Source organism: Bubalus kerabau, chromosome 19 (assembly GCF_029407905.1).
Source record: "Bubalus kerabau isolate K-KA32 ecotype Philippines breed swamp buffalo chromosome 19, PCC_UOA_SB_1v2, whole genome shotgun sequence".
In the NCBI taxonomy this organism is placed as follows: domain Eukaryota; kingdom Metazoa; phylum Chordata; class Mammalia; order Artiodactyla; family Bovidae; genus Bubalus; species Bubalus kerabau.
This window is the reverse complement of record NC_073642.1, coordinates 42,238,488-42,262,410: the sequence shown is the minus strand read 5'-3', so window position 1 is coordinate 42,262,410 and position 23,923 is coordinate 42,238,488. Positions and strand designations below refer to the sequence as shown.

General features: G+C 34.2%; 1 protein-coding gene across 6 annotated transcripts in view; it reads left to right on the top strand.

The window, feature by feature from the left end:
* Window positions 1-23,923, top strand: part of HECTD1 (HECT domain E3 ubiquitin protein ligase 1) — a 75,824-nt gene that overhangs the window by 18,926 nt on the left and 32,975 nt on the right. For all 6 annotated transcript variants that reach the window (XM_055556084.1, XM_055556088.1, XM_055556086.1 and 3 more), the window contains exons 4-19: window positions 669-896; window positions 1,924-2,205; window positions 2,303-2,573; window positions 3,775-3,851; window positions 3,937-4,035; window positions 6,462-6,576; window positions 7,471-7,645; window positions 11,009-11,147; window positions 11,327-11,497; window positions 16,128-16,350; window positions 16,846-17,109; window positions 17,231-17,307; window positions 19,924-20,058; window positions 20,578-20,724; window positions 21,558-21,652; window positions 22,832-22,937. In XM_055556084.1, the coding sequence (XP_055412059.1) occupies window positions 669-896; window positions 1,924-2,205; window positions 2,303-2,573; window positions 3,775-3,851; window positions 3,937-4,035; window positions 6,462-6,576; window positions 7,471-7,645; window positions 11,009-11,147; window positions 11,327-11,497; window positions 16,128-16,350; window positions 16,846-17,109; window positions 17,231-17,307; window positions 19,924-20,058; window positions 20,578-20,724; window positions 21,558-21,652; window positions 22,832-22,937 (2,604 nt within the window). The remainder of the gene's footprint in view (window positions 1-668; window positions 897-1,923; window positions 2,206-2,302; window positions 2,574-3,774; window positions 3,852-3,936; window positions 4,036-6,461; window positions 6,577-7,470; window positions 7,646-11,008; window positions 11,148-11,326; window positions 11,498-16,127; window positions 16,351-16,845; window positions 17,110-17,230; window positions 17,308-19,923; window positions 20,059-20,577; window positions 20,725-21,557; window positions 21,653-22,831; window positions 22,938-23,923) is intronic.

The window sequence follows — 23,923 nt, the reverse complement described above, 5'->3', positions numbered from 1 at the left end:
TATGTGACTGTTGAACACTTCAGATGTGGCTGCCCCAAATTAAAATATACATGGGTTTTTGAAGACTAAATGCACAAAAGATACCAATGATTTTTATATTGATTACATGTTGAAATAATGACGCTTTGGACATATTGTGTTAAATAAAATATATTAAAATTAATTTATTCTGTTTTGCTTCACTTTTTTTTTTTAAATGAAAGGTTAAGTGTGTACAATAGGCTCCAAGACTTTATTCTAGCTATTGATAGCAGCATTGTATGGTAGGGAATCTGGATGTTTAAATAAGAATGGAATTAAAAATCACCATTGCCTCAGGCACAAGGGACGGCTTTTTGCCCAATTTCTTAATTCCACCTGTGGCCAGGGGGCCCTTTTCACGGCCTACTCCCTGAGTTTCTTCTGTTCTAATTTCTGTTTCAACTTGAATGCCGTATCTTCCCTGTCCATCTTGTTGGTCACCTTCTTGGGGCTATTTCAGGGACTACTTCTTGCCATCTTCACAGCCAGATATAGCTCCTGCCCCTCACGCCCACCCTTTCTCAGACCCTGCCCTTACTTTTTAAAATGTGACTTCTAATATATTTGGAGGGTGTATCATGTTCTGTCATTCTTGAAAATGAAAATTGGACTTACTGTATTCTTCTGTTTATTTTATTTTACTGTAGGTTTTAGAACTAATATGCACTCGTGAATCAGGAGCAGTCTTCGAGGCTGGTGGTTTGAATTGTGTGCTTACCTTCATTCGTGATAGTGGACACCTGGTTCACAAAGACACCTTGCACTCTGCCATGGCTGTGGTGTCAAGACTCTGTGGCAAAATGGAACCTCAAGATTCTTCTTTAGAAATTTGTGTAGAATCTCTGTCTAGTTTATTAAAACATGAAGATCATCAGGTAATTAAATAGCTTCTGTGTACTTTATTTTCAAAAAGTGATTTTATAGTGTCCTCTGGTTATAACTATGATATAAAGTTGACTCTTGAACAACCCGGGGGTTAGAGGTGCTGACCCTCTGCAAAGTTGGAAATGTGCATATAACTTTATAGTCTGCCATCCCTATCTGGGGTCCCAAAGCTGTGGATTCAGCCAACTATGGATTGTATAGTTCTGTAGTATGAATTTAGTGGGGAAAAATATCCACATATAAGTGGGCCCATGCAGTTCAAACTCATGTTGTTTCAGGGTCAACCTTAGTGTAATTGGAACTTTTTGTTTGATAAGGTAGAGATAATTTCTCTTTATCTCATTTTATATTTCTATATAGTAATCTTTTTGTTTCTTTGGCAGTGAGACATTTTAAATTATAAAAGTGGCATGGGTTTATTCTTAAGATTTAAACATTTTAGAAATATATGATTTCTAAAGCTACACTTAATACCCAGTGAAATTTGTTGGCTCAGCACAATTTTGCTAACTTAAAAGGGTAATTTTCATTCAAGTAAAATAACAGTTTTTAACATTTTAAATGTGTAATTTTTGTTAAATTATCATCTTTAGAAAATAAAACTTGACTTCTAGTGCCTTTTTACCATTTCGATGTTAATTATTTTCAGTTAATTAATTTCAGTTAATTATTTTCAGCTATTCATCAATTATCTTGGCCTAGTTATACATAATAATAGTAAAGATTTATTGAGCTTTTTACTGTTCCTCTAGTTTCTTTACATGTATCATCTCTTTTGAGTTCAGACAATGAATTATAGGTACTGTTACTATTCCCACTTTGCAGATAAGTGAATTGAGGAACAGTTAAGTAATATTCTCAGGTTATACAGTTACCAGAATGAGGAGCCAGGATTCAAATCTAGATGGGTGGTATCCTTTGCTGCAGTTGCCTTTCTTAATAGTTCACTGTTGAAATAAACAGTACTAGTCCTTTTTAAGTGAATTTTATTTACATGTATAGTCTTTACATCATTAGGTTTCAGATGGAGCTCTGCGATGTTTTGCGTCACTAGCTGACCGATTTACCCGTCGTGGTGTTGACCCAGCTCCATTAGCCAAGCACGGGTTAACTGAGGAGCTATTATCTAGAATGGCTGCTGCTGGTGGTACTATATCAGGGCCATCATCAGCTTGCAAACCCAGTCGCAGCACCACAGGAGCACCTTCCACAGCTGCAGATTCCAAATTGAGTAACCAGGTGTCAACAATTGTAAGTCTGCTCTCAACACTTTGCAGAGGCTCTCCAGTAGTAACGCACGTAAGAGTGGTTTTTTTCCTTCTTTAATCTTTTCAAATAAGTGTCTTTATATAATGAGAATAGATTAAAACTTTCTTCTCTCCCATTCTCTTTTTAGGATCTCCTGAGGTCAGAGCTTCCAGATTCAATTGAAAGTGCATTGCAGGGTGATGAAAGATGTGTGCTTGATACCATGCGTTTGGTTGACCTTCTCTTGGTGCTATTATTCGAAGGACGAAAGGCTTTGCCAAAATCTAGTGCTGGATCCACAGGCAGAATCCCAGGACTTCGGAGACTGGATAGTTCTGGGGAGCGCTCACATCGGCAGCTTATAGACTGTATTCGAAGTAAAGATACTGATGCACTTATAGATGCAATCGACACAGGAGGTTGGAAAATATTTTTTAAAACATAAGAAAACTGAGATAAGGAATTATGTTTAATTTCTAGGCTTTTTTTTTTTAATTTTTAAATATTTTTAGCAGTTGTGTCAGAAAACAGAATGGCCAATGTCTTCCATATCTCCTCTCCCTGTGTATATAAATTATTAGTCTGGTGCATGGTAAGATCTGAATAAATGGTTTTTGAATGAGTAAATGAAATTAACCTGTTTTATTGCCAGAAGGAAGTCATACCAAGTCTAAGGTTAAGCACAGATTGAATTGAGGGCTGTTGTTTTCTTAGAATTAATGGAAACTGCCACAAGTGAATTTTCATAATACACATTTATGTATATTATATGTATAATATACATATAATATACATAATATACATTTTTTTAGACTGCCTCATGAGCTGATCAGCAAATATAAGCTGGTGAAGGATACTTCTGGGGGACTTCCTTGACAGACTAGTGGCTAAGACCCTGTGCTCCCATTGCAGGGGGCACTGATTCGATCCCTGGGGTAGAGAACTAAGATCCTGGATGCTGCACAGCATGAAAGTCAAAAGGGAAAGTATTAATCGCTCAGTCGTGTCTGACTCTTTGTGACCCCATGGACTGTAGCATCTGTCCATGGAATTCTCCAGGCAAGAATACTGGAGTGGATTGCCATTCCCTTCTCCAGGGGATCTTCCTGACCCAGGGATCGAACCTGGGTCTCCCTCATTGCAGGCAGATTCTTTACCATCTGAGCCATCAGCACGGGGAAAATAAATAAATAGAGAGATGTTATAATGAAAAGATCTAAAAAAAAAAAAAAAAGAAAAAGAAAAGATCTTCTGGGTCATCAGACTTGTTTTGAGTATAGATGTGGTTTAGCTTCTTTTCCTCAGTTACAGCATGAGGCAGCTAATACTCTCTAGTTTTATTGGATATTTAGTTATTTTATTTCTTATGTTTATTTTTAAGCCTTATAGCCTTGTGAATCCCCAGTGATTTAAAAATTTTGGAATACTTTTTCTTAGCAGAATTTATGTTTGCTGATTATTTACTACTGTATGGTTGACCTAAATGTTTAAATTTGGCTGTCTATTTAGTGATTGTTAATAACAGTTAATAATAATCTTTAAATGGTTCCCACTTTAGAAAAGTTCATTATTATTTTGTTGCCTTTAAAAAAGATTTATTTTTTTCCTTTAAACTTTCAGCCTTTGAAGTAAATTTTATGGATGATGTAGGTCAAACTCTATTAAACTGGGCTTCTGCATTTGGAACTCAGGAAATGGTAAGCTAATAAAAAAAAGTTAATGTTTTAAATCAAAGACAGAAATATTAATAAGGCAACTTTATGATTCTCCATTATTTTACAGGTAGAATTTCTTTGTGAAAGAGGTGCTGATGTTAATAGAGGTCAAAGGTCATCATCATTACATTATGCTGCATGTTTTGGAAGACCTCAAGTAGCAAAGGTAAAATCCAAGTTTTTAAATTATTTAATATTTAATATTTACATTGTTATAAAATTAGAATAATATAAAAACTTTTATTTGGAGAAGCCATATTTACATACTATCTTCATTCCCTCCGTTTAAATCTTTTCATTGGTTTTTTTAATACAGGTACAAGCAAGAATATATATGCTTTTTTTAATACAAAATGTAACATATATACTGATCTATACTTTGATTTTTTCATTTAAAAATACAAATTGTTAGTATGTAATTATTGTTTAATGATACAGCAGCTTCCCTGGTGACTCAAATGGTAAAGAATCCTCCTGCAGGGCAGGAGACCCAGGTTCTATCCCTGGATTGGGAAGATCCCTGGAGAAAGGATTGGCTTCCCACTCTAGTATTTTTGCCTGGAGAATCCTACGGACAAGGAGTCTGGTGGGCTACTGTACATGGGGTCGCAAAGAGTCGGACATGACTGAGTGACTAAGTGCATATGCAATACACATTGAGATCTCTCCCTATTAGTATATAGAGATCTTTATTACATCTGTATACTTAACCTGTGCAAATGTATTCAGCCAGTCAGCTACTGCTGAAAACTTGTTTTTTCCCCCAATTTCTTTCTCCTGGTAATGAATAGCTTTATACATGTTTCTGTTACTTCTGTTTATCGATATAGCAGATATTCTGTTTGCAGAAGAATCATAATATCTTTGATTCTTACATTAGCAAAGGACTTTTGTTGTTGTTCAGTTGCTCAGTCGTGTTTGACTCTGCGACCCCATGGACTGTAGCACAACAGGCTTCCCTGTTCTTCACCATCTCCCAGAGTTTGCTCAAGTCTGTTTTTTACATTTGTTCCTTTATTTTTTAGATTATTTACATAAGTGAGATCATACAGTATTTATTTTTCTCTGTCTAACTTATTTCACTAAGCATAATACCCTCAGGGTCCATGCATGTTATCACAAATGGCAAGATTTAATTCTCTTTTATCACTGAGTAATATTTCATTGTATATGTATATACACCATGGATTTCAGTTCCCGAACCAGGTATCAAACCTGTGCCCCCTGCACTGGAAGTGCAGAGTCTTAACCGTTGGACCAGCAGGGAAGTCCCTTCTAGCATTATCATTGTGATTAGGAAAAAAAATACATGAAAAGCACTTAGTAGAGTAGTTGGAACATTGTATGTAGGCACTTTATGGTAGCTGCTATTATTGTCATGTTTATGTTGTTAAAAATTTTTTGTTAATAACTTAGGCTTCTAGGTAATCTCTTCAAACTCAACTTCTGTCGGCTTGAATTGGTTAATTTTTAAAGGGAATGATATTTCTAAGGGTAGTAAAAAATTTATTGAGCATTTTTTTTTTTTTTTAACCCATGCTGGTTTTCAGTTATAGGTATCTGAGAGGGAGAAAGAGCCAAATGAATTGTATCTGAGCTTGACCTATTTTGATTATATATTAGCCCACAATGAACTATAGCTGCCATTACTAATAATGATATAATAGGTACTCATTAAGCAGTTATTCTGTGCCAGCCAGGGTCTTAACATTTAACATGTTTTATCATTCTTCTGGAGAAGGAAATGGCAACCCACTCCAGTACTCTTTCCTGGAAAATTCCATGGATGTGGGAGCCTGGTAGGCTACAGTCCATGGGGTTATAAAGAGCTGGACACGACTGAACGACTTCACTTTCTTTCTTTCTATAGTTCCTTTTGGAGAAGGAAGTGTCAACCCACTCCAGTGTTCTTGCCTGTAGAATCCCATGGACAGTGGGGCCTGGTGGGCTTCAGTCTATAGGGTTGCAAAGAGTTGGACACGACTAAGCAACTAACACACACACACACACACATCATTCTTCACAGGTTCTTCTGCTTTTTAATTGATTCCAAGATACTACCTCCCACCATACACATTTTAACATGTTTTAAATAGGAAAGTCTTAGAATTGGTGTTGGCCAGATAGAAGTTACAGCATAGTTATTATTACCTGTCCATGCAACAAAAATTGTGGAATGGATTTTAGTAACTTGGGTGAAAAATCCTGTCTGCTAGGGTGCTCTCAGAAACTCTGTGTCACTAAACTCTTCATGGCACAGATGACAGCATTCTCTGTTGTACAGACTGAATACTAGTACCTCTGTTAAAGTAAAGAAATTGAGAGGAGAGGCTTGATGGAGAAGATGACAGATTCAGATGTGAACATACTTAATTTGAGATGTTAATAAATAACCAAGTGAAATTAATCTATACTTTTTTCAAGATATAAATAAACAACTTTAGAGTTGTGTGCAAGGGCAGAGATTTGAATTGATAACCTGCTTAAGTAATTCTGTAAATCTGCATTATGAAGGATGTGGTTGCAGAACTGTACATTGAAGAAATAAGGTGTTGATCACTAACATCCATATTAAATGCTTTTCTTTTCTAGACTCTGTTACGGCATGGTGCAAATCCAGATCTGAGAGATGAAGATGGGAAAACTCCATTAGATAAAGCTCGTGAAAGGGGCCATAGTGAAGTAGTAGCTATTCTTCAGTCTCCAGGTGAGTAGTAGCATCTTTCCTTTTATGCCATCTGCTATTACTTTTCAGCTTCACTTCCATAAAAGTAGCTTTTTGTAGACAAATGTACTACCTCATATAAGGAAATAATTTCCTTGAAGTCAAGTGATTTTATACGCACGCTCTTATATTTGATAAACCTGTAACAGTGTACTGTTCTATGTTCTTTGAGACTGTGGCTGCATGATTCCAAAAAGACCAAATCACAAGTTTAAGGGTGTGGGAATGTCATAAAGAATAGTTGGTAATTGTGTAGACAATACACTTTGACCAAATTTTTAAGTTTTCACAAAGTAGATGAATGCAGAGTCTCTGAAATATTTTTTGGAATTTTTCATGGGGTCACAAAGAGTCGGACACGGCTGAGTGACTGAACTGAGAGTATCAAAAATTATCTCCTTAAGTTGTGATTCAACTCATTGGAGGTACTAATGTTCTTTAGTATTTTTATGAACATCTTTGATAGATGCTATGCTAAGCTATGCTAAGTCACTTCAGTCGTGTCCGACTGTGTGCGACCCCATAGACGGCAGCCCACCAGGCTCCCCCGTCCCTGGGATTCTCCAGCCAAGAACACTGGAGTGGGTTGCCATTTGCTTCTCCAATGCATGAAAATGAAAAGTAAAAGTGAAGTCGCTCAGTCGTGTCTGACTCTTCGCGACCCCATGGACTGCAACCTACCGGGCTCCTCCGTCCATGGGATTGTCCAGGCAAGAGTACTGGAGTGGGGTGCCATTGCCTTCTCCGCTTTGATAGATAGAGTATGCTAATTTGATTATTGTTAATTAGGATAGCTATCATTGAGTATATTTTAATATTTTTTTCCCTGAAAAATTTTCCAAAAAATGTATTTTATTGAACAATATTTGTCTATAGGTGATTGGATGTGTCCAGTTAATAAAGGGGATGATAAGAAAAAGAAAGATACAAATAAAGATGAAGAAGAATGTAATGAGCCGAAAGGAGATCCAGAAATGGCACCTATATACTTGAAAAGGTTACTGCCAGTATTTGCACAAACATTTCAACAGACTATGCTGCCTTCAATAAGGTAGTTATTCATACTATTTGTATTTACTATTTATGTAGCTTTATCTATCTCCCTTTTCCAGAAGAATGTGACATTATTTTAATATTGAAAAGGTATGGTAAGAATAAAAATTAGATTGGAGAATTAAATCTTTCCTTCTGATGAGCTGACTTAAGAGAAGTAGTTTAGAAAATCAAGAAAACTAACCTAACACAGTTTTTGTAACTCTCTGAATATCAACTCTAGAGAAAAATTTTAAGTACAGCTAACATTTATTGAGCTTTACGGAGGCCTTTTTGATAGAGTCAGTGTAAGCCGGCCACTAGAGGAGTTACCCAAAGAATTAGGACTTGGCCCTCTTTACCCTTGCAAGCTAATAAGGAAGACATGAGTAATAATATAGAGTGGTAAGTGGTAGATTAAACATATATTCCCTGGGAACATAAACGATTTAATAACTAATTGGCTGGGCAAATTGGAGATTTTATGCAGAAATGAAATTTCAGTTGGGGTTTAAAGGATACTTGGAAGTTTTCTAGGGAGATAGATTTAGAAGGGTCAGTGAACAAGAATATGTACAAAGGCATGAAGATATGGGTCATTTCATCCTGACATGGGTCCTGGTGGCTCTCCCTCTACGGTATTTCTAAAGTCTGCCATGTTTGTCCATCTGTTGCTAATACTCTGGTCCAAAGTACCATCGTCTGTAGTTTGGCTGCTATAGTTGCCTCTCTAGTCTTTCTCCTCTTTTTCTGTCTTGTCCTTCTACAGTCTATTCCTACATATTAGACTGAATTCATTTTTAAATCATGTCACATCACCTGATTTAAACCCTCCAGTAGCTTCTTCTTGTTTTAGTCACTAAGCCGTGTCTGACTCTTCTGCAACCCCATGGACTGTAGCCTGCCAGGCTCCTCTGTCCATGGGATTCTCCAGGCAAAAATACTGGAGTGGGTTGACATTTCCTTCTCCAGGGATCTTCCCGACCTGGGGATTGAACTTGCATCTCCTGCTTGGCAGGCAGATTCTTTTCTGCTGAGCCACTTGGGAAGCCAAGTAGTTTTTAACTGGCCTTAAATAAAACCTAACTCCTTAACACTCAGGCTGGGAAGGTGTCTTGTTTAAGTCCCAGTCAGCTCTCTGACCGCATTTAGTACTATCTAACCCCTAGTCTACTGCACTTAAACTATGCTAACCTTCTTTCTGTTTTTGAAACTTTCTATGTCCATTCTTACCTTGAGGCTTTTGCACTTAGCTCACTTTGGTGGAGACTTACCAGTCTCTGGACCCTTTGAATGGCGGGCTGCTTCATTCAGGCCTCAGTTCAAATGCTTATGTCCAGTGACAGTTATCCACCCCATTTAAATTTACCCCTAAGGGATATTTCATGTCAATCATAATGTTTTACTGTCTTCATAGAGTTTACACTGTCTGAAATCTTGGTCTTTGAGCTTTTTGTTTTATTCTCTGTCTCCACTCTAAAGCTGTGTTTAGGTTAAATGAAGCAGTATTTGTCTTTTTCTGGCTTATTTGCTTAGCACAGTGCCCTTGAGGTCCATCCATGTTGTCACTTAATAGATTTTTTAAAAAATCCGTTGGCCAAGTATGGATTCCATACTGATGCACATTCAGTATGTATGAAAATGTTTAGATTCCTGAATCAAAGAATCCCTCTACTGAAGAAATAAAATTGTATAAAAATAATATACAGTATATGAAATAATAATAGTATTAAATATATTAAATAATAATAGTATAAAAATAATACTATTTATTGTATTGAAAAGTCTGTAAGCTAAATGCTCACAATTTAGATAATACTGTTAAATAGGACAATTTTATGTATATTATGCATGGTGAATTGGTTAAGAGATGAGTTTGAGTTGAGGCTCTTAATTTATTAGCTCTCTAACCTTAGTAGACTTACCTTTCTTTGTGTCCTTTTTTTTTTCCTCTGTAAAACTGAGCTAATAAAACTCAGGGTTCATAGGGTTTGTTGGGTGGATTAAATGACATGTAAAGTTTTTAAAATACATACAAGTGTTCCTGGCTTATAGTGATTCAGCATGATAGTGATAGTAGCCAGATAGGTAGACAACATGTGAACGTTCTTATGTTATTTTAATTGAGATAAATCAGAACATAAAACTATTATTATACATAAATACTGATTTTACAACCATATATACATAGGTATTAACAAACACTAGAAGGACCTGATCCAGTTAGGCTAGTTTGTCCTCCGTTTGCCTACTGTATTCTCTTATGTACTTGAATTTGTAATAAAGGATATTTTAAATTTAAGGAATGTATAGTGTTATGAAATTCACCTAGGGAGAGATGTGAAATACATGAAGGCCACATTCTGGGGAAATACATCTGCGTCACATGCCTCTCTTCATGATTTTTGCCTCTCCACCTTTCCTGTGGAGAAGTCACTTCAAGGGCAATGATATCTACAGCTTGGTGCTCAGACTATGGGTAGATGCTCAGAAAACATGTGTTAAATTAATTACTAATTTTTATGTAATAGACCAGTGTATTATCATTTTAATGTCTGTGGTTATGTGTGTCTTCTATTTTAAAAGAACAAATTGCTTATTATAAAGTTGAGGTTAGTTTATGTGACTTTATTGAGTATCTCCTATGCTCTGAGCAAAGCAGTAGATAAATAGAAGGGAAAGGAGTCATGCAAGTTGTTAACAATGGGAATATTTGAGGGCATGGGGTTACTAGGATCTTATTTAGAGAATATAGTTATAATGAACATTCTTAAGTTTGACAAAGGACGAAAATGCTTAATTAAAAATTTGATTTCAATATAAACCATCAGGTGTTTTAAGAGTTTTGTATTTGGAGTTATAGACACCATTCATCAGTCATTGTGCCATTTTTGATTTTCTGAAATTATCATGGAATGTTAGCAATAATGCTGCTTAAATATGACATAGCACATGTAAGTAAATTACAAAAATAATGTTTTAATGAGCTCAATTAATAATAAAAAATGAAATTACCTAAAAAATGAATGTGTACCTAGTTTTAGTATTGTCTTTGTTTTTGTATTAAAAAAATTTTTTTTTATTGGAGTATAGTTGATTTACAATGTTGTGTTAGTTTCTGCTGTACAGCAAAGTGAGTCAGTTATATAAACATATACCCACTTTTTAAAAATATTATTTTGCCATATAGGTCATTACATAGTACTGAATACAGTTCCCTGTGCTATTCAGTAGGTTCTTACTAATAGTATTCTTATATTAAGTATATTTTCAGCAGACTGTTTAAAACTTAAATTGGATATTTTAATTTTCATTAATTTTTTTTTTTTAATTTTAGCTTATTATGGCTACCTAAAAGTCCTTTCTTTTTTTACTTTTCAAGGAAAGCAAGTCTTGCTCTGATTCGAAAAATGATTCATTTTTGCTCTGAAGCACTCTTAAAAGAAGTTTGTGATTCTGATGTTGGTCACAATTTGCCTACAGTACTAGTAGAAATCACTGCAACTGTTCTTGATCAAGAGGTAAGTTTATTGTCTTTTTTGAAACTTCTGTAGTTTTAATTTCATTAAATAGTAGTAAAATTAGTTGCATCCTAATTTAATTAAATCATTTTGTCTGTGCAAATGAGTGCATTTGCCTATTCCATGCAGCTAAACTTATTTTTATCATTTTCTTTTAATTTCCTTCTTTTTCTCCCCAGGATGATGATGATGGCCACTTGCTGGCTTTGCAAATCATAAGGGATTTAGTAGATAAAGGTGGCGATATATTCTTGGATCAGCTAGCCAGACTTGGTGTTATTAGCAAAGTGTCCACTTTGGCAGGTCCTTCCTCTGATGATGAGAATGAAGAGGAATCAAAACCAGAAAAAGTGAGTGGTGTTGATTGCAATAGTATCTATCAGGAATAGGGTTTCTTTTGAAGAAATGTAGTTCCAATCATGACGGGTTTTGACAATTTGACAAAATAATGGCAATATGGAGTCATACTGTAGTTTTTAAAGATTTGGTCACTTTTCTTTTAAAATGTATCATGGATAAAACTTAAAACTTGCAAAAAAGTTGCATATAAAGAATATCAGGATATTCTCTATCCAAAATCACTAATTACTGACATTTTGCCCCATTTGCTTAATTACTTACAAAGACAATGTATGTGCATGCTCGTTTAAAATATATTACTTGAGGGAATTTTGTGGTGGTCTAATGGTTGGGACTCTGCGCTTTCACTACCTAGTGCTGCGTTCAATTCCTGGTTGGGAAACTAAGATCCCACAAGCCGCTCGACATGGCCAGAAATAAAAATAAATAGAATAAAATAAAATATATTATTTAAGAGAAATAGGATACATTGTGTCCCTTTTTATACCTAAATTCTTCACCACAAAACCAGGACATTGTCTTATATAATCCTAGTGAAATGAAGTGAAGTGAAGTGAAGTGAAGTCGCTCAGTCGTGTCCGACCCCATGGACTATAGCCTATCAGGCTCCTCCGTCCATGGGATTTTCCAGGCAAGAGCGGAGTGGAGTGGATTGCCATTTCCTTCTCCAGATATAATCCTAGTATAGTTATCAAAATCAGGACATTTAATATTTATAAAAAAGTATTAATCTAATCCAGAGACTTATTCCACTTTGCTGTTGTCTCTAATAGCAAACCCCGCCTGCGCCTACAACCTTCGTACCTCTCCACCTCATGCTTCCAGAATCCAGTCCAGGAGCGCATCACATTTAGTCGTCATGTTGCTCCATTTCTCAGCTTTCCCTTTTATAGCCCTGGCATGTTTTTGAGGAGGAGAGATCACTTGATTTGGACAATGATCCTTACATTGTGTTTGTGCCATGTTTCTTCATGATTTGATTCAAGCTGTGTGTTTTTAGCAGAAAGGCTACTGTGGTGATGTTACGGCGATTTTGGTGTAAAACGTGCCTTGTAAGAGGCATATGATGTCTGTTTGCTCTCCTGCTGATAGTTAACTTGGATCCGTTTGTCATGTGTGCCCCTGCCAGGTTTCTGTATTGTAAAGATACTTTTTCCTTTTGTAATTAGTAAGTAATTTATGGGGAGATAATTTTGAGACTGTGGAGATATGCTGTTTCTCATTAAACTTTTATCCACTGGTTTCAGTACCTATTGATAATTCTTGCTTTAGATTGCATGTCAAAAAATACACCTTATCTGTCTCTACCAAGTGCCAGCGAGGGTTAAGTCCTGCCATTTAGTGAATGCTTCCTAAGTATTAGCGACTGAGTAATACTATTTTTGAGAGAATGATAAGAGTACGGATTATACTTGCAGAATCCTTCCTGGTTAAGGATGAATGTGTATATTTCCTAAATTACTGGACATTTAACATAAACCAAATAAGAAGTGTTATCTGGGTTCATCCCTTTGGAATTCTTTCAAGAGATAGGTTACAGATTCCAACAGTCTGTAGAAATTAACAAGCAAATTCTACATTTATATGAAAATTATAGGAACCTGGAATAGCCAAAGCATCCTTTGAAAGAAAGCTGTAGTAACTAAGAAAGTGTGCTAGTGGTGTAAAAATAGATTAATGACCCACACATATACAGTCAGTTGTTCAAACAAGTGCTAAGGTCATTCAGTCAGTAAAGGGTGATCGAAAAAATTATGCTTAAACAAGTGGATAATATGCAGAAATATGAAATCTTGCCCCTTTTAACAGAGAATAAATCATGAACTAACATTTATGGGCTAAAATTGTAAGGCTTCTAGAGGAAAAAAGAAAATCTTAGTGACCTTGAGTCTGCCAGAGGTTTTTTAGATAGGACATTAAAAGATTATATTATAAAAGAACAACAACCAAAAAAATCAGTAAATTGTTTTCATTAAAATTAAACTTTTATTCTTCAAAATACATTATTTAGAAAATGACAAGACAAGGCAGAAAATTCTTCGGGATTTTATTTGTCTGAAAGTATTTTTTTTTTTTTTTGGCCATGCTGCATGGCTTGTGGGATCTCAGTTCCCCTATCAGGGATCGAACCTGTGCCCCCTGTTGTGGCAGCAGTCCTAACCACTGGACTGCTTTTGCCCCCCCCTATTTTTTTCGGCTGTACTGAATCTTTGTTGCTATGCACATGGTCTTTTCTAGTTGGAATATAGGGGCTTCTTTTCCATATGTGGTCTCATTGCAGTGGCTTCTCTTATTGTAGAGCACGGGCTCTAGGGTGTGTGGGCTCAGCAGTTATGGTGAATGGACTTAGTTGCTCTGTCTTCCCGGACCAGGGTTCAAACCTGTGTCCCCCGCATTGGCAGGTGGATTCTTAACCACTGGACTACCAGAGAAGTCCTGGTCTTGATTTTTAACGGACATTTTCAGTGCCTGCAGGGATTCTTGGCCAGCCTTTTTTTAGTACTTGAAGAGATATTCCATTGTCACTGGATGTGCAAAGTGTTATATACTGTTAAGTTTGCCTTATTTTTTCATCTTGTTCCTTCGTGTATATTGAATCTTTTCTTCCTCTGGCTATTCTTAAGACTTTATAACTTGTTTTTAGCAATTTGTCTTTCATGTGCTTAGCTGTGTTTCAGAGAAGGCAATGGCAACCCACTCCAGTACTCTTGCCTGGAAAGTCCCATGGACGGAGGAGCCTGGTAGGCTGACGAGGCGTGTCTTCACTTTCACTTTTCATTTTCATGCATTGGAGAAGGAAATGGCAACCCACTCCAGTGTTCTTGCCTGGAGAATCCCAGGGACGGGGGAGCCTGGTGGGCTGCTGTCTATGGGGTCACATAGAGTCGGACACGACTGAAACGACTTAGCAGCAGCAGCAGCTGTGTTTAGCTTGTATGTGTGCATGCACATGTTGGGGTCTGCCCCGGCTCAGGATTATTTAATTTTCTCTGCTCTGTGGGCTTACAGTTATCATCAGATTTGGAAAAAGTCTCTACTGTTGGTATGAGGATTTTCCACTATGGGTGTTTGGAATGCAAACGTATGATCACCATGTGTGACTTCTGACTTTTCCAGCTTACCGTTTTCAAATCGTTCTTTGCCCAGCCTTATATGTAACATCACCTGTACACAGGTGGTCTGGTACTCAGTAGAGATGTCCTGGAGATCACTTTGCACATTTCTAGAGGTCTTTTTTGCTTGACTTCCTGATCCTGAACTCATCTACCATGATGATATATTCCATTTGCCTTAATCTCTTCAAAGACAGATTTCCTTACACTGTTTGACTCTGTGTTCCCTTTTCTTAAGACCTTAACCAGAAAACTCTCTGAGCCTAAGAGGCTTACCTTAGGCTTACCGTATTTGTTTCTGTTTTCTAGGAGATCACGCAATCCTGTGTTGCTTGTTGTCCAGTATCTGAAAACACTTTTTCATGTATTTTCTCTGGTTTTTAATTTGTTTACAATGGATAGTCAAGCCTTAATCTGTATTAATCTATCATGGTCTGGACCACAAGTACTTACATTAGAGAAACTTATAATCCGTATTTTACAATCTTATTTTAGTGTTATAAACTACTACTACTTCAGGGAAGAAACGTGAAAGATGCATTAAATTTTTAAAAAATATTTATTTATTTGGCTGTGTCAGGTCTTCATTATGGCACACTGGCTCTTCATTGCATCATGCAGGATCTTTCATTGAGGTGCATGTACTTTAGTTGAGGTGCTCACACCCTGTAGCATGGAGGCTCAGTAGCTGTGGCGTGGGCTTCGTTGCTCCATGGCATGTGGGATCCTAGTTCCCCAATTAGGGAACTAGTATGGAACCAAATTCCCTGCATTGGAAGGCAGATTCTTAACCACTGGACCATCAGGGAAGTCCCTTCAAGTTTTTTTAAGTATAATAAGTCTATAAAAGTTTAAAAATACTTTACCTATACATGCATACATGCACACACTTGCCAAGATCGTATGTTGATGATGAATATTCTTAATATTTAATTGTTATCAACAAAATCAAAACTTTTAGGATGCCAGGCTAGTCAAACAATGTTTACAAATTAATTGTTTTAAACATGTTATAACTAACATTTTTATCATTATAGGAATGATCCAGTACATTTGATTCACTTGGCTAAGGGTGGGGCCTTACAGTTTACTGATAAAACACATCTCTGGTGGTTCTTTTACACTGCTAGGTTTGGATACCATTGATTTAGTGTAAATATCCATTTTTTTACAAATAATCTCTTAGGCCCAGGGACACAGTGAGTTTATCAAGTCATAGATAGTTAGATAATTGTGTTTAAAGCTAATTCATTTGTTTTCTTTACCTATATACCTGGAAATGTCATAACTTAGGTCATGTGAATTTCTTAACCATTTTTAAGACGGACTTGTAAGATTATAGATAATTAGTTGAATCATAATACATGTTAGACTACAGGCAGATGAATATTATATTCAGGATGTTTTAATTCTAAATTTGATTCATGGTCATGTATTTATAAATACTTAAAAATATTTGAAATATAAATTATTTTCTACATTTCATTGAATAATTTTACACATTCAGGAAGATGAACCACAGGAAGACGCTAAAGAATTGCAGCAAGGTAAACCATATCATTGGAGAGATTGGTCCATCATTAGGGGAAGGGACTGCTTGTATATATGGAGTGATGCAGCAGCCTTGGAATTGTCTAATGGCAGTAACGGATGGTTTAGATTTATCTTGGATGGAAAACTAGCCACCATGTATTCAAGTGGTAGTCCCGAAGGTGGATCGGATAGTTCAGGTAATATTTTGTTTCTCTAAAATCCTTTTACTAGTTTCTGTAATTTTGATAATTTGTTTTTCTGCTCATTTCTGCCACCATTGTCAAAGCAGTAGCATATCCTTGATGATCATATGGCTCTTTCTTTAATATCACCAGAGAAAGTGAGTGTACCATGAAAGCATTTCATGTCTTTCTATAGTATGAGACCAGGATTACTCTCACCATGCTTTTAGGTAAAGGTGCCTCTTATCATGCAGTAATAAATTGCACATGTTTGATGCTGTCTCAAATTGTATATTTTCCCCAAAGCCTTCTACTTCAAAAAATTTTGGCCAGAGGATTATTTTTATGCCTGAACCTAAATAATAGCAATTTAGTAAGAGTATATCAAAGAACAAAACTTTAGTGAATTTATTTTTTTAATAAAACTGATATTCCAGTAGGTGGTTTCATTTTTTTTAATGGTATATTTGAAAGGAATGAAGTTTTAAAACAAACATTTTGTCTTTACAGAAAGTAGAAGTGAATTCTTAGAGAAGTTACAAAGAGCACGAGGCCAAGTAAAGCCATCTACTTCAAGTCAACCTATACTCTCAGCACCAGGACCCACTAAACTCACTGTAGGGAATTGGTCACTAACATGTTTGAAAGAAGGAGAAATTGCTATTCATAACTCAGATGGCCAGCAAGCAACAGTATTGAAAGAAGATTTACCTGGATTTGTGTTTGAATCTAATAGAGGAACCAGGCATTCATTTACTGCAGAAACTTCTCTGGGTAAGTATGTAGGTATGTCAGTTCAGCAGAATAAGAATGAATGAATATGTTAAATTGCACATAAATTGTTAAATTTCACAAAATGCATTCTGTGGAATGTCTTTTTTTTTTTCTTTTTAAGGTTCAGAATTTGTGACTGGCTGGACTGGCAAAAGAGGAAGAAAACTAAAATCTAAATTAGAAAAAACTAAGCAAAAGGTAAATTTGTAGAATTTGATTTTTTTGTCTTTTACACTGACATAGGGTTATAGAGGTAGATTATTGGCAGTTCAGAAACTGAGGCATATAACATAGGCTACCCTAGTCTAATGTATTTTTAGTTTTCCTTTTTCAGTGCTCATTATCTCACTTTTCATAATATGTATACATTTAGTTATTTTCTGTATATACACTAAACACCAATATTAAAATAGAAATAAAATTGATGAGATAAAGAATAAAATCTAAATTATTTTAAAATCATCTTAAGTTTTTAATGTCACCAAAGCTTTAAACTTATGCTTTAATTAATGATAGTTGTATTTTTAGTGATACAGGGGGATTGAATATGCATTATTATATTTCGTAATCCTGATTAAATACTTTGTGATGAAGCAGTTTGAATTCCTGGATCTAGACCCAGATAATTTGATACTTAGTTTAATGGCCATCTTAGATGAAGTCACCTCTCAAAAAGATACAGAAGCAAATGTTATTGACTCATATTACTAATTTTTAAATTCTGTCCATTTAGTATGCATTTTTTAATAAATCTACTATGTCTCCATCTGACATATCAATTGTTATTGAATTTTTTTATTTTTAAAAAAGAAAGTAAAATCTCATAGTTAGATTCATTATCTTCTGATGACACATTTTTATTTTACATATAATAATGATACAATTTTTTCATACAGTATGTAAAGAATGCCTTTGAGTGATTGAGATGGGAGGGTACTTGTGTTTGCATGGCTTTGGCCATAGAAATAGTAGTAAGGGATTTTACTAGAAGCACTGTATATAATTTATGAAGACATTAATTATTACATATAATAATTTCCAGTTGTAAATGTAGACTGTGAAGCTACAGATTCCTTCCAATTCAGGATATCTTAAGGGCATTTGAGGAAGAAATATCTCAATTGAAGGTAGCCATTGTATGGTAAAAGGAATTTGGACTAAATACAATTTACTTTTTTCATGGTAGTTATGTTCTATAAAGTTTCCGTGAATTGCTTCTTGGAGAAATAACAGGTGTAGGTTCCTGTGAGGCTGTGGTCACATTTTTTAAGTTTTTGCTGGGCTGCATACACATGCCCACAAATAACTGTGAAAAGTGCTACAAGTATTGATTTGTGGATTACAAATAAATTTGAGTGACTAGTTGATTTCATAGGTATGAAATTCTCAAATGATGAAGCTCAACTCTTAAATTCTTTATAAACTACCACTCAGCTATCTCAGGAGTTTTTTGGAATAAAATGTGAAAGTGTTAGTTGCTCAGTTGTATCTGACTCTTTGCGACTTATGGACTGTATCTCTCCATGGAATTTTCCAAGCAAGAATATTGGAGTGTGTTGCCATTCCCGTCTCCACGGGATCTTTTCAACCCAGGGATTGAACCTGGGTCTGCTGCATTGTGCAGGCAGATTCTTTACCATCTGAGCCACCAGGAAATTGTATTAACCACCCAAATCTAGATTAACTCACAGGGACATGAGCTTTATAATACAAAAGAAAAGTAAATCAAAGAGAGCATAGTCTCAGTCCTCTAATTTAATTTTCTTAAAAAAAAAAAAATACAATTATTCATTCAGTTTCTTGAAATCAGTAGTAACTCAGTGATCATGTGGTTATTCTTGTGTGTGTGAAAGCTGTATCTATCAAAATATACTAACTTTAGGTAAAAATAATTTTATTATAAAGTAGATAAAATATAAAAAATAATTTTGTATACACACAGTTTTAACCTGTTTTTATTTCTTAATACTGTTTATAAAGGAATAGTTTCTTCACTGTTGCCTGATATTCAGAACTTACTTACCTTTTAATTCTGAGAGGCATACTAAAATAGAATAGTAACATATTATTAATTTATGTAGAGAGCAAAATTTTTTCTATTAACATTAGAGCTATGCTAGGTTAGTTTGTGATATAAATGAAATCGTAATAAATCATAAAAACAGTGTTATATACAAAATTTCATCAGACCCAAGCCTTGGACATGTGTGGGTTCCTTTCTCAAATAATATTACTTTAATTTAAATGAGAGGTAATTAGTGCCCAAACTGACAATAGTCATTCTTGCTCTTGATGTAATATATAAATACATGAGCATCATATTTTGTGTGAATAATATAATGTAAATAGAAGAAAGACATATCAAGTTAAAATATACCCTGGAATGTTAAAAGGTTCAACTTCAGTTGATGGAATTATAGATGGCTTAATTTTCTTTTCTTTTTTCTCTCCTTTTATTTTTGCTTATTTGTATTTTCTAATTGGCTCACTATCAAACAGATTGTTAAAAAAGAGCAGAGGTACCTTTTATAGCTTTAATTTTATTTAAATGAAATAAGCTTCTATTTAGTATATGAACATAAAGTTTGAATAACCAAAAATTAAAATTACATGTTCTTTGAGTTGCCTAAAATCTGCTAGAGTGGTTTTTTAACCATTACATCTTTTTGATGTACATGGATAGAAGTAGTAACATTTTTTGAATCTTGAAACTAGCCAAACATCTTAACTTTAAAGGTTATATATTTAAAAGGAAGATTTGGTAAAATTATTAATTGTAGTAAAAGTTCACATTTACTATTTTTATTTTGGTAGGTACGAACTATGGCTCGAGATTTATATGACGACCACTTTAAAGCTGTTGAAAGCATGCCTCGTGGAGTAGTGGTAACCCTCAGAAACATAGCAACTCAGTTAGAGTCATCTTGGGAACTTCATACAAATAGACAAGTATGTTAGCCTGTAGATTTTATGACACGCAGTGATCTTAATTTTTCTTCTTTATCTTTACTATTTGGATATTGATTAGGGAGTCAGCAAATTATCACCCGTGGGTTAAATTTTGTATGGTTTTGTTTCTAAATGGTTGAACACGTACCAAAAATAATAACAACATTTCATGATTTCCGAAAATTATATGAATGTGTAAAATTGTTTTTCTGTAGTAGTTTTATTGCACACAGCCACACTCATTTATTTCCCATTGTCTGTAACTGCTATAGTGGCTACAATGACAGAATTAAACAGGTGTGACCAAGATACATGGCCTGTGGAGCCTAAGATATTTATAATCAGCCCTTTACAAAAGAGGGTGCCAAGTCTGGTAGAGAAAATTTGCATTAATAATTTGAATTTCTTAATCTTGTTTAATGTCTAATTTCATGGTAATTGATGTTCTGATAAATTAAGTATATTAAGACCTGTTGGTTTTTTTCATCATCCGTATTTAAAATTTCTTTTTTCTTTTAGTGTATTGAGAGTGAGAACACTTGGAGAGATTTAATGAAGACAGCTTTAGAAAATCTGATTGTACTTTTGAAGGATGAAAACACAATTTCTCCATATGAGATGTGCAGTAGTGGCTTGGTGCAAGCGCTTCTTACTGTTTTAAACAATGTAAGTAGTACAGAATGAAGTGTATAATTAGAGAATTATTTGTAGCTACACTTTTGGCAGAGCAAGGTTTACTTTATTTTATCAAGGAGTATTAAAAACTGTAGTAAATGTTAACATCTATAATTTCTCCAGCCATTAAGTTTTATCAGTAGTTTGAGCCAGTTGAATTAAACAATTGAGTTTGGATTGTTTTTAGTTGCCTGATTATAATTTATTCAAGATTTGTTTGAAAAAAACGCTTTAACATTATTCACTGCTCTGATTTCCTCATAACTTTTGTAAAATAGTTAGTCTGTAGGCCTTTTTAAATACCTAAAATATTTGGATAAGATTAAGTTATGAGCAATGACAGTTTAGGAAGTTCATGTGAATATTTGACAGGTATCAATATTTACCAGTAGCCTTATGTGTCCCTTCAGTTTAGTCTGTGTTAATATCTCTTTATTGTGATAAAATTTTTTACTTTATTAAAATTATCTTGATATATCATCACTTTATATGACTTAATGTCTATGAAATCATTTTTTTGAGATACCAGTCATATTTTTTCTAATACTAATTAAGATAAGTAGTACTGTTAAATGTAAAATGTTCGTAAATAATCTGAAAGTAGCTTGTATACACTTTGAGGAAAGGAATGTAATTGCTATCCATTATAACATTGAAGATATTAGCTACGATCTACTGGTCATATAATAAAAAATTTTAATTGAAAGAAAATAATGATTTCCTTAGATTGCATTGATAATTTTGTAATGTATATTAATATTCATATTTGGCATTTTTTTATTAATTTCAATATCAGCCATAAAACTTTTTTTTTTTTTTTTAAGAGCATGGATTTAGATATGAAACAAGATTGTAGTCAACTGGTAGAAAGAATAAATGTTTTTAAAACAGCCTTTAGTGAAAATGAAGATGATGAAAGGTAAGTCCCCAGATTTCTTCTAATTTCATGTTTGAAGTGTTTGTAAGTTGATAGGTTTCCTTTGAAATGGTCTATTATAGTGTTCATATACAAAATAGGAACTTTTTTATTCAGTACAAGAGTAACTTATAAATATATAAAAAAGGAAAGATTTTTAAAAAGTATCTTTTAATCTAATGGAATAAAGGAAAAATATCCATGTCTGCTGTGAATGCAGCTGACCACTTATTTAAATTAGATAATCTTTAAGATACAACTGGACATCTAAACACTGATTATATATTTGATGATATTAAGTAGTAAGTATTCATTCCTTTTAGGTGTGGTGGTGATATCATTTTATTTTTTAAAACTCCTTCTGTAGAGGTACATACTCAAGAGTATTTCTGGGTGAAATGCCTTGACATTTTCTTCAAAATACATGGAAAGGGGAGAAATGATTGGGGATATAGCTAGAAATCAATTGGCCATTAATATGTAACTGTTGAGCTGGGTTGTGAGTTGATAAAGGTTCATTTTATGATTTTATTTACTTTTGAATGTGATTGAATTTTTAAAATAATAAATGAAATTCAATTCCATTACTTTTAAATACCATTTTAAATGAGTGTGTATTATATTATATGGACATACAATCATTTATTGAAACATTAGTCTGTTAAACATACTAACTCTTTGCAAATTATTGCTGATACTGAAATATACTTGTCTTGGTGGAAATGTCTTTTTATATAAATTGCTTTAAATAGTTTTAGTGAGTTGATGAATTTTTAAAACTTCTTGATATAACTTGTCATGTTATTTTCCAGAAATATTTTACCAGTGTTGCCTTGCTAACAATACTATCATTTTCCAAACTTCATTGCTTTATATATTCTATGTATCAAATATTATATAATAAAATTGTTTAAACTTTAAAAAATAAAATGCACATTAAATTATGCATTACTTTGAATGCAGTTGTGAAAGTTTCATATGAAAAATGAAATAGTTTAGTAAGTAAAGAAATTGAGTTATGAGATTATCTTTGTTTACTCAGTTATAGTCTAATGCAAAACTAGATTTCACTTTGCATTAATACAGAAAGTAGGGGTCTGTATGAGGTTGGCTGTTGCAGATCCTGTATGAACTTTAGTTTGAACTTGTGTGGAAGTTCTTAACAATTACTTGTTTTCCTAGCCGACCAGCCGTTGCATTAATCCGAAAGTTAATAGCTGTACTAGAGTCTATTGAACGTCTACCTCTCCATTTGTATGATACACCAGGATCCACTTATAACCTCCAGGTAACCATGAAAATGCAGTTGCTGTTATTGCTAAATGCATTTAGAAGCAGTCTTACTTTTCTTAAAAAAAAAAACAAAACAAAAAATATGTTATATTTTATTAAAGAAAGATTGTGATTGTTTAAACAAATTGTGATAAACAAATAATTGTTTAATGCTTGCTTAGTAGTTAAATTCTTCAACCCTCAGTACCTTTTGATTGTTCTTTTTAATGACTCTTGAATGTATTGGTATTTCAATGTTTATTGTTAGTAGTAAACCATATTTAATAGATCATAAGTGGAAAATGACACTCTCAGTTGGAAAACAAAAAAGAAAATCCTTTTGTTCTAGTGTTAAGTCCCATCTGTTTATGAATTAAGTCCCTTCGTCTCTGTGTGTAACTCAGCATGTAAGAAAATGTGAAAATGTTTCAGGCACTTTTTTTTTTTTTCTTGTTTTCTGTATGTCACTGAGTAGAGATGGCCTTCCTTAGCTGTTTCTATTGATTCTTTTGGAAATCTGCCATTATCACATGATTTCATAAAAAGCCTGTTTTCTTCTTAAGTATTATTTGGTTGTCTTTCTTATTAATTCATTAAATTATCCTTATGTTAGCATCTAGTATCCCAATATGAACAAAAAAACAAATATTCTTACTGCTAATATCCCAAAACAGATCTTTACCTTTTCTGTAGGTTACTTTAGTATTTACTTACAGGTTATTTGGGCTTGAGTCTTGCTTTATTTGACCTTTTTTGCATTTCTCTGAATCAAATAGATTCTTTTAGATACAGCCTTTAATAAGTGACTAAAAAACTATATTTGCACTAACAATGTCTACTCAGTAGAAAAAACTTAGCGTTCCCTCAAGAACCCATTATGTTACCAGAGGCACTAGATTTCCAGGCTAGAAAGCTTGTTCAGAGAGTTACAGTATTGTTACTATATCCGACATGGTACATATATTAAATAAGTTGTAGAGATCTACTTTTTGCTTTACTTCA